Here is an 11,692-nt window from a genome sequence, read left to right as displayed (position 1 = left end):
CGTCTCAGTATGAAGTGTCCGGGGAGCCACAGCCGCGAGATCAATATCTATTAGTCCTTCCATCAGAAGAATTAGATTTCACTATTAGATCAGCGTGTTCCCCTGACACGACGTCAAACATTATAGAAGTCGACTGCACGTGTCCACATGTCGTGCACTGACGTGGACGAGCTAATGAAAGAGATCATGTTTGAACTCAAATACAAGAGGAGAGGGAAACATGATCATGATGAGCCAGCCAGTGAGGAGGAGGCTGTTCCACGTGGAGGCCACTAGGTGTCACACTCACACCAGACTGGAAATAACAATAATAAGAAAAATGATTAAGGATATAAAGCAGAGAAAAGTAGATTCACGTTTTATTAATATTGACATGGGTACATACATACAAATGAAAGGATGTGTAGACTGTGTCAGAAACCAGATTATTGTTGTTGTTTTTTTATTTAAGTACTCTTTGTTTTTGTTTTTGTTTAAATTACAAACCAAACCAGAGGAGGGGGGGAAAAAATGCAGCAGTGTGAACGTTAGTTTACATGTATTTTATACAGAAGTCAAAAAAGACCATCAGATGATAAGAAAAAGTTTTGGTTTCTTGTTTTTAAGTTTTTAGTTTCAGAAGCACGCGATGGTAGAAAAAACCCTGAAACGGAGAAAGTCATGGGGATGGGATCTGAACTCAAACGCTGTAAACTGTACACGATAACTACAAATGTCTCACTTTTCTTTTTCTTTCTTTTTTAAACCGTCAACTCACTTTAAAATGTTCCGCAAAACCTGAACGGGCGCTAAGTGCTCACAATCGTGTGGATCCGAGAGTTTGGTGTTAGGACGACGACGACGACGACGACGGCCATTGGTCAAAAAAAAAATGTTGCCCATTTAAAGTGCAGTGTTTACAAATAACCTTAAACCATAATAATTCCTCGGACACAGACACAGTGTAAAAACACAAGGTCAGAAAATAAAAGAGAAAGGTAAATAATGAGATACATTTTTTTTCTTTCTTTTTTTAAATGATACAAGCCATTGCACATTGTCACGTGAGATATATATATATCTATATATATCTATGTATATGTATATAGTGATGTTTTTCTTCTTCCATTCAGAGACTCCTTGGTTTGCAGCGTTTGCAGCGTCAGATCATGACATGAACTGTTTTTAGGGGAAATCCCAGGTCTTTCACTCAAGAGTTCAGGAATCTTCTCTCCCGAGCTTTTTCAGTGCTAAGAAAACCTCGAGTGTGTGTGTCTGTACAGCAGGTTTCGGTTGGTGAGAGGTGAGAGGTGAACACATGAGAGTTCTCAAAGGTGGGGGACCTGTGTGTGTTTGTGTTTTCAGTGTGTGTACGTGTTTCTCTGGGAGGGGTCAGGTCAGGTCAGGTCAGGACAGGTGAGGTCAGGAGCAGCAGACGCGTGCCGGGACGCTACGGCGGCAGCAGCGGCGGTTTGAAGGTGCAGCCTCCGGTGCACTGGCGCGGCGTGAGCATCTTGCAGGAGAAATGGTGAAGGGCGTCGTGAGCTTCTGGGGAGGAACGAGTCCACCAGTGAGGACATGCAGGCATGAATTTAGACCACACTTTGACACAAATGATGGTTGAATGAATCTGTCTCTTAAATGGAGACAAAACAGCCGACATGTGCACACTTCATGTGTCTGTTTGACTGTTTCTATGGCGGGACTAAAGCTGCAGTGAGTAACTTTTCATGGATTTGTTGTTGTTGTTGATGGTGTTATTCTGCGTCTGAGTAGAAACAATGGGACATTATTTGTTTGCTGCGTCCTTTATCTGAAGACAGTCTCTGTCAAGCAAAACTATCAGACCTGAGTGAAGGAACCAGGGATCTGAATTCCCATATATACCTCCAGATTTGTGATTTGACTCGTGCCGCGTTGAGGTTTTACAGAAACGGAGGTTCACTGTCGTCTGCAATGACGTTTTTTTCACAACACGGTTTGGTAAGTTTTCCATGACTATAGCACCTCCTCAAAGTAGGCAGAGTCAGCATAGCGCGGCTGCATGAAACCTTTTACACGCGACACAAAAGCACACAACCTCGTGACTTGTAAAGCAGTTGTTTTTGGTGTAACTGAATCATTAGAATCAGTTGATTAAAAAGGTTAGTTCAGTTCTTCCTGCATGACCGGAGCACAGACTGTCACTAAACACACTAGACTCCTCTGTTAAATATTGAGATTTTAGACATTTACTTTGCTAAATGTTGGAGATGAACGCATGTTTTCAGGATTTTTAAAGTTTTTTTAACTGATCTACAGTTCGGTTTGATTCCTCGCGCTCATGACTCTTACCCAGCACTCCGCCCACATTAAGGAGGTACTATAGTAATGGAAAACCAAACCAAACCAGAAAATATATATGTCCACATCTGCTGTGACATGAGTATGAATAAATGACGTTAATTTCACTACAGAAGAGACTCTAAATGAGCTCAACAAAGGGAAATACTACATAAACACATATTGGAAACTGGGAGCAGCTATAATTGTGCAGAAGTCATGAAATAGATTGTTTTTTTAGTTCATAAAACGAGCCAAGGAAAAGAAAAGCAGCTTCTGAAACTTTTAGTGGACTTTTAGTTTCTTTTCTTTTTTCACTAACGTCGCTTTCGCCTGCGTCTGCCTTGACATAAAACGAGTCACTTCCTGTGTGCAGCGCAGGGAATGTCACCGGGCGACACGAGAACGAAACACGAAGAGAGAGAGAGAGAGAGAGAGAGAGAGAGACGTGTGAAGCTGATGAATCATCTTTGAGTGAATGTGTCATGTGACAATGTTTTTTTTTTTTACGGTCACATTCAAGAGTTACAGACTACAGCTTTAATGTAGTTGAAGAAGAAACTGTTTTACTGAAGTCTACGATACTCAAGCATGATGAACGTCAGTTACCTGATCGAGTTGATGAACAGTTAGTCATTTCGTAAGTGACAACAGCAATTTACATTTTTTTGCTTTAGTTTCTTTTACAGCAAATCCAACATGTTTGCGTTCAGAGTGTCATCTCGAGCCTTTTCTTTTATATATTATTACTTATGACATAATAATATTCATTTGCCATTGTTGTTTATCATCTATGATTAAATAAAATGGACTTGCCTGTAAAAAGAACCAGGGCCACAAAATGGTGGATGAATGACTGGTTACATAGTTTTGACAAATTAAATGAGTGTATACACTTTGCTCAGTTTGTCGGTCCAGCGACTGCAGCTCTGACTCTTCCTCAGTCCAAACAGTGTCACATGACTTCAATGTAAATGGAGTGGAACAAAGTCCAACACTTATTCTAATGAAATATGATTTAACTCAACTGATTTTCCATCCACAACATTTTCAAATTTGGCAAATCCAGATAAAGAACCCCCTGCAGACTGCAGAGGTGACGTCAGTGAAGCCTCAGCCACATGCTCCTTGTACATCTTGATTCATTTGCCATTTATTTCCTTGATATCTTTAATTTAACTTTAACTTCAGCAAGTTTGAAAATGCTGATCATGTTGTGATGTGGGAACAAGGACATTTTGTTAAATCTTTATTTTTTTTTCCCCTATAGAATATATTTAATTCCCTCCCTGTCGTGGTCTCTTTAAAGTAAACGTGAACCGTGATGCGGGAGAAACGAATAAACGATTACTAATCGATTACTAAATGAATCATCAACTATTTAGACAGACGATTCGTGAAGATGATTTGTAAAGGATTTTCAACCAGTTTCTCTAATTTCTCAGCTTCTTTAATGTGAATATTTTCCGAAAACATTCAAACTGAATCATTCTCAGGTTTGAGAATTTTGTTTTTTGACATTTTATGGACTAAACGATTAATCGAATAATCGAGGAAATACAGAATAACTGTTTGCAGCAGCTCGAGTGAACCTGAAAATGTTGCTTTTGCTTACGTGGACCCACCCTTTAATGGAGTCTTTACTGGAATTAGTCACATGATATGTAAAATCATGTGTATATATATATATACATAAAAACATGTATATATACACACACACATATATATATATAAAAAAAGTAAGTAGCACTTGCATATTTCGATTTTTCTAAGGCATGTATGCATGTTTCCTTTTTGGACCATGATCAGATAAAATGACCTTTCAGCTTCTCTCTCTTGGTCCAACTCGCTGCACAAAGTGTCTATCAAAAAATAAAAAATATATAAATAAAAATAAATTAAAAAAGGAATAAAGAAAGAGGTGAGCTGCTTGTTTCTGTAGCATGTGAAGCGAGGGAGTGTAATGTATGCCGTTTGCCCCCTATGGTATTTAGAGTGACCCCTGTGTGTACTTGAACCCTGTATTTAAACAAGTGTAACATTAAACCAATCCTTTAACGGGTGGCATTAGTTGCTGTCTACTGCATGTAACTGATACAGCACTAACATAATGGTCCGTCTATTCAATTTTCCAGAGCATGATTTAGAAGAAAATAACCTTTGCATACAAAACAATGTGGTTTCAGTTTCACCTTTTGAAATGTAATAATTGAAAATTTTTGCTCAACTGCACGAGGAAGAATAAAAAAGGAGAAAGGGGAGGGGGGGGAGTTTACAGGAAAAAGGCCCGGACAGAAAATTATCAATATTTCAATATGCAAGTGTCACTTTTCCTTTCACTTTGCCTTTAAAAAGCATGTTCTGCTCACATTGATTTAGAAAGCCTGTGGTTGGGTTTGTTTGTTTTTTGTTTCTTCCTTTTTTTTTGTTTTTGTTCACTTAAACTTAAAAGAGCATTGATTTTTTTCTTTCTGTTCTTTTTTAACTACAGTCAAAATCTACAGAGTTTAGAGCGACACCAACCTCGGACAATCTGCAGCTGCTGGACCATTTCCTCTCTGTAGGACAGCTCACGCTTCATTTGATCCTGGAAATTATCTGAAATAAATAAATAAATAAATAAAAAACACATTAGAGGCAAACTCACCCACATTTAAACACATGGCAGTGGATTTTAAAGGACAAAAATAGCGACTGTGTGTGTGATTTTTGACTCTCAAAAACCCCCAAATGTACTATTTTATTGTGTTTTCTCGTTATCTGTTGTTATTCCCATTTCAATGGGGTTATTCCACAATTATCTAGTGTGTCTGTAATCTGACAACATGACAAATTATTATTATTAATCTATGAGTTATTTGGTTTCATAAAATGTCCACAAAGCAAAATGATTCTTTATTTGTTATATGGAGCAAAGACGGAAGAAAATATTCACATCCAAGAAGCTGAAAAATCACATTAGCTGATGATCAAAAATGGGTGGAGACTAATTTTTGGTAATGAACTGATGAATCAGTGCAGCCCTCTCATTTCATTAGTGTTCCATTCAATCTTACCTTTTAAATGCTGAAATTCCCTCTCCAGCTTTTTCCTCAGCTCCACTTGCTCCACAAGCTGCTTCTGTAATTCCTCTGCAAAGCAAAACAAATATACAAATAAATGATATTATTCATCCTGAAACACTAACACGCATCATCATCATCACCAAGGAGCAGCAGCAAAAAACACCAACGAAATAATACATTTAATTCCATTTATGATGTGTTTTGATTTTCTGTATGTAAAGCCACTTCAGGTACACGCACACACACACACACACACACATATATATATATATATACATAAACACAGACACACACACACACTATATAGTCATATATATATATATATATATATATATATATATATATATATATATATATATATATATAATCTCGATACACAACCGTTCCACTGCTCTCCTTTTGCGCGCTGCCACAGTATAATTGCCATGCACTGCCTGGAGCTGGAGACGATAATAATGGAGTCCCGGGGTTTTTCCAAGCGTTGTAAAATAATTAGCTGCCGTGCCTCGGGGTTATGGCTCTGTTCCTTAAAATATTAATAGCCTCTAAACGATTTCCTCTTACAATAATAAGTCAAAACCCCCACGTCTCGTGATTAAGTGGTTTAACAACTATGGAAAACACTTCCGGGCCCATGCACAAAAAAATGTAAATTCACGTTTTTGGGGGGTGCAAATCGTCCAAAAATGTGTGTATTTAAAATGAATATAATGCAGTAAAATTCGAGGTTTGTACATTTTTAAAATGAATTTATATTTAATTAAATTATATGGATATCGGTCTCATTTCAGCCCAACATTAATGAATTAATGACAACGAAAAAAGGGGGAATAACCTCTTCAGATAAGTATATATTTTTGCCATCATTTTCTCTCCTTTATTACTCTTTTGATGTTGAGGAACAGCCTCTTACCTTTAGCCATGTTTTCCAGGTCTCTTTCATGCACACTGATGTCGATGCGTAAAGCTCCATCCGCTGCGCACACACACAAATGACAATAATTACACCCACAATTAAGGCGAGTGTGTGTGTGTGTCTCTCTCTCTCTGTCATACATGAAGGAGGCTACAGGAGGCAGAGAGGCTAGATTTTAAATTAATGACACAAAACAACATCAAAAAAAAGAGTAATTAATTAAAGACCTTGTCTGTCCTTATTCTGCTCCTGATAAACTGCTGCTGCTGATGATGATGATGACGATGATGAGCGTTGACTCTGCATCTCATGACCACCTGATCACATATATACATATATATATATACAAAAATCTTCTGTTAAGAACAACAACATCAAAGCTCCTTTTTTAACAAAAACAATAATAATAAAGCGTAATAATTACCGTTGGATCTGCTGGGGCTGCTCGAGCGCGTGGAGCCGAAGGGCGAAGGCTCCTTGTCCCTTTCATGCGCGTACACCTGCGAAATGAGTCACACAATCGCGTTTAATAACAATAACGCGCACCAATTATGTGTCATTTAACCCGCGGATCTTCACATAATATATAATTGGGGGGCCTGGGACGTTTCAGGGGAGTCTGAGACTCAATGGAAACCACTAATGTGGCGAATGAATAAATAAATAAATCAGGATAAAGCAGAGAGAGGCTTAATTGAAAAAAGTGCAGATACATTAGTACAAATGAGAGTGGACTCCAGTGATTTTTTATTTTTATTTGATCTCAGTCTTGCCCAATAGCACTTCAGCAGGATAGTTAAATAACACCGTCTTTAACACGATAGGTCATTCCGATTAAGACAAATAAAATATGTCCATTTATTATATCTTTATAATTATATATATATATTTTTTTTAATAGTTATTATTCCTCTTCGCTTGTTCTTGATTACATTGTCATGTAAAAACTCTTGATCATATTCTCTCTCCACCACTGCGACAATCAAACTTCTCCCCACGGGGATCATTTCACTTTCATTTAATCTAATCTTACTTCATGAAGAGGGGAGCCATTACGCATCTGTCTGTCCTCGTCTGATGACCCGGAGTGCGCGCTGTGCTCCGGTGATGCTGCTGCTGATGCTGCTGCTGATGCTGCTGCTGATGCTGCTGATGCTGCGGGGCTGGAGGCACCAGGCTCCTGCTGCTTCTCCTCAGCACCTGCACAGACCCGGTCCGGCACAGGAGAGTCACGGTGCTCCACTCCAGGTGAGATCCGGATGGGCTCGTCATCGTCGTCCTGCCCTCGGTTGGATTCCACGTCCACGTCCGGGTCGTCGTCTTCGTCCACTACGCTGTCCCTGTCCGGTGATATGGATCTGTAACTGGAGCTCTCGCTGATAAAATCCGGGGACAGATAACCAGGGCGCACGCTGTAAGTGTCCCGGCTGCCGTAGAGTTTGGCGATGGACTCTGCGTCTTTGACCACTGGCCTGAAGGCTGAAATGTAGCTGATTTTCCTCGGGGAGGTCTCGTCCCCGGATTTGTCCTCGTCGTTCCTGGTGGAGGAGGACTGGGAGCTGGAGCAGCGCTCCCCGCTGTCCTGCTGCTGAAGGTGCGGGTGGTGGTGGTGGTGGTTATGCGGGTGGTGCGGGGTGTCTTTGGGTGTGTTTGCGCCCCGGTCGCTTTGGTCTGACAGGTCGAGCTCGCCCTGGCGGACGCCCGGCAGCTCGGCGGGAGGTTTAGGTGGAGAGCCCGGATAGGGCGGCGTGGGGAGGCCCGCGGGCGTGGGCCAGAACATGGGGAACGCGGGGTAGAGGGCGTCTTTAGCGCCGGGCCAGAACATCCCTGACACGGTGGTTTTGTTGGCATCCGGGACACCGTCGCTCTTTTTCTGACACAGTCCATAGCTGGGGAAGCCAAACGGGTGATGGGGAAACAGAGGCGGGGGGATTTTCTGGAGCATGCCAAAGCTCTTACTGGGCACCGGGATGACCGGGTAGCTGCGCGCGCTGCTCGCCAAAGTCAGATTGTTATTCCCTTGATCCTCGTCGCAGCGTAAAGTTTTGCGGGGAATCTCAGGGGACGAGGTTCGCGCCAGACTGGACTGTGCGGCCTGTGATTTCATCGACGAGGACATTCCTGAGCCGCTCATGGGCAGAGTCCTCTTTCTGCTCCCCCCGTTGAACATGGCCTTTACATCCTCCCACGCGTGGATAATGTCATCAGACGGCGTTTTCTCCGTCAGTCTCAAGTGGCGTCTCCACGAGTTAAAGTTGGCCGCGTCCGGCTGCAGGTACTTGGACTCCGGGGTGCGGTGCGAGTGGAAAATGAACTTATTTGGGGAGAAGTACATGCTGCAGAAGGTGCACTTGATGCACTTGGCTCTGGAGCTGTTGTAGCGCGCGGGTATGAAGCTGCCTCGGCTGCCCCACGCGCACTCATGAGACACGTCAAATGCGAAATTCTCGGGCAGCTTTGGAGGGACGTGCGCGCCCAGGAAGGACTTGCAGAGTCTCTCGGCCTCGCGTTTGGTGATCATGCCGCAGCGCCTGGAGGAGATGGGCATGGCCCCAGCGCGCCGCAGCAGCTCCAGCTGGACGGGGGTGCACTGCACGCAGGTGATGCCCAGAGCCACGCGCCGATTGTGGATCTCGTTGTAGCTGTAGTTTTTCAGCAGGGTGTTGGAAATCTGCGCCAGGCAGAGTCTCTCCTTCCCGTCTATGACCAGAGACACGATGGGGACCCCGTACAAGGACGTCTCGCCCACTTGGTTCGGCTTGAGGGAGCGTGGATCTGGGAAGCTCTGCGCGTCCTGCTTTGAACTCGGGGAAGAGCTGACGTCTCGTCCCGCGTCTCGAAGCTGTCCGGGCATCGACTCCATCCCTGGAAGCCTGTGAGCAAAATAAATCAAGGCCCACAGAAACTGTGAATTATTTAATTAAGAAAAATTAAAAGTGACACTACATTTTTTCATATATTAAAATGCAAGTAAATAAATCGATATTTAACAAACTGTGATGCTTAAAAATAGGCAGATTGAGAAAACATTCGTTTCATAAATCCTGGTAAATATGAAAAATACAAAATACTCGCACATTGCTATTATAATATTATTACTATTATATACTGTATAATAAATGTTATAAATAAGTAATTAATTTTCGTTCATCATTTACATAGAAAATTATGTTAAATGTCCCCAGAGGGTTCTCAGTTACATATATAATAGTATATCTTTTTAAATAATAATAATAACAATAAAAATATTAATGTTTGTGAAAACTAATTAAATGTAACTAACTTTTGCAGCAGGTTTTCTTTTACTCAGAAGTTAAAACGAGTCCGTGTTAATTATTCCTCGTTTATGCTTTAATCCCTCGGCCTCTCCAGTAGTTTATTCCCTGAGTTACTTCTCTCTTCTTCTCTTCTTCTCTGCTCCTCCTCCTCCTCCTCCTTCTCCCCTTATCTCTACAATCAGCTCAGCATTTACGGCTGGAAGACTCCTTAAGAGTCGGAATAAGATCCTTACACGCGGATAAGGACAGAGTGGAAACGCAGCCCAATGCGCTTAGCAGAGAGGAAAAGAACAACATAAGCTGCTTTCCTGATAATTACACAGATCCAGGCGCGCGCGCGTCTTCTCTTCGCGTTGTTAATAAAAGACTAGCCCTATATATAATTAAAGCTTCTGCGGCAGATTAGCCTCAGCCAGTCGCGGGGAATGAGGTTGAAGCAGGTCGATGTCACATTCACCTGCACCTGTTTACTTTTTTTTTTTTTTGCCTTCAGGGCCGCTGACATGCACATTAAACAGCCCGCGGCCCTTAATTTACCCTCCTACATCACTAATACCAGCAATTTTAGTGCGATGGTGAGACATTTTGTGACAGTTTGAAAGAGTTAAAAAAAAATAAAAATAAAAGGGTGAAATAAAGTGATTAATACAGATAAAAAAGAGCAGCAGGAACATACCTTCTCTTGGGGGAAAAACAGACGACACACTCAGTCCAGTGGGATTTCTGTGGTGCGGAAAATAATGAATAATGTGGATATAAAGCGCTGGATGTGGATGTGGATTCAGGGCCCGGTGAGTCCAGCAGAGATGAGCAAAGACGAGGAGGTGTTGAAAAACTCTGACCTGCTGCCGCTGCTGCTGCTACTGATGATGCTGCTGATGCTGGAGTCTTTATCTCAGTTTATTTCAGAGCAGGAGGCGGCAGCAGCGCGCAGGACCTCCATCCTGTCAGAGCCCGAGGAGGTGAGTGGCGTGTAGACACCGAGCACATGGTACAACTCTCTCTCTCTCTCCCTCTCTCTTTCTCCCCCTCTCCCTCTCCCTCTCTCTCTTTCACACACACTAACACATGCACACACACAGCTAGTCTTCTCAGGACAATTGCACAGCCCAAACAAAGCCTGATGACTAACCTCAACCAAATCCTCAATTCAAATTTTAAGTCTCAACCAATTCATTTAAAAATGAGCTTCTGCCTCAGTAGAACCAGGTTTTGGTCTAGACGAGGTCTTCTGGTCCTGACAAGGTCAGTATTTATGCCCCAGAAAAGGTTATAAAAAGGAAACAAATACAAGGACACGGTGCCAGATGTAAAAAATAAAGATAAATAAAATCTAAATATAATAAAATAAAAATGGTTAGACTTTTATTGCTAGCACATTTTGACTAAATCACATGAGAAAATGAAGTATGTACGCAAAAACACACACAGTGTAAATGTACTTTTACGCATCCTTTACGCACAAACACGCGTAAATGACTCATCACCAGAGATGACCGCAGACATTAGTGAAGTCATAACAGACAGGACACTAACTGTGACCCTGTCAGTGACGACGGACCATACAGGAGACAACCCCCAGTCCTGATGACCCCATACACACACTGGGGTCCACGCGCTCTCCATATCCCATCACGCGCAGACCAGAATGTGTGTGTGTGTGTGTGTATATTAAGGAGCGGATATAGTGACAAACAGAGGCAACAAGACTGAGACTGACAAAAGGCCCGAGCTCATTTATCAAGTTACATGACCATCTGTTATGGGCTCTCTCTCACACACACACACACACACACACACACACAGTCACACGCGCACACGCACACACACAGAGTCACACGCGCACACGCACACAAATCAATCCGAGGTCGCTGCTGCAGCGAGAACACGAGTTATCAGAGGGGAAGAAAGACATGCAGGAGAAAAACAATAACAACAACAATAACAATAATAAATAAAAAAAAGACGCTTTTTGATTGTGAGTGAAATAAATCCGAAGCGTTTGTTATTAGTTGTATTGGTCTTTTTTCTCTCTGTCTGCTCAGGCGCTTTGTGATGATTCAAATGTAGTGAATATGGGATGAGCTGATGGTGATGCCTCAGGCCACACACACACACACGCACGCGCGCAC

The 11,692-nt window shown here is 42.1% G+C and overlaps 1 protein-coding gene across 2 annotated transcripts; it reads right to left on the bottom strand.

Annotated features, from left to right (window-relative positions):
- Nucleotides 1-496: 496 nt before the first annotated feature.
- skor1a (SKI family transcriptional corepressor 1a) lies at nucleotides 497-10,528 on the bottom strand. Of its 2 annotated transcripts, none has more exons than XM_044030154.1 (8): nucleotides 10,237-10,528; nucleotides 7,316-9,155; nucleotides 6,707-6,782; nucleotides 6,510-6,599; nucleotides 6,280-6,342; nucleotides 5,358-5,432; nucleotides 4,825-4,899; nucleotides 497-1,527 (listed from the first exon to the last, which is right to left on the bottom strand). In XM_044030154.1, the coding sequence occupies exons 2-8, from the start codon at nucleotides 9,143-9,145 to the stop codon at nucleotides 1,430-1,432; spliced, it is 2,307 nt and encodes a 768-aa protein (XP_043886089.1). In that variant the 5' UTR covers nucleotides 9,146-9,155; nucleotides 10,237-10,528; the 3' UTR covers nucleotides 497-1,429. The 2 variants fall into 2 exon arrangements, with proteins under 2 accessions (XP_043886089.1, XP_043886090.1); XM_044030155.1 differs by having other exon boundaries at nucleotides 497-1,524.
- Between the last annotated feature and the right edge of the window lie 1,164 nt (nucleotides 10,529-11,692).

This window comes from Solea senegalensis, linkage group LG7 (assembly GCF_019176455.1).
Source record: "Solea senegalensis isolate Sse05_10M linkage group LG7, IFAPA_SoseM_1, whole genome shotgun sequence".
Taxonomy (NCBI): Eukaryota; Metazoa; Chordata; class Actinopteri; order Pleuronectiformes; family Soleidae; genus Solea; species Solea senegalensis.
The sequence above is the reverse complement of the archived record's forward strand: the minus strand, read 5'-3'. Positions and strand labels throughout refer to the sequence as shown.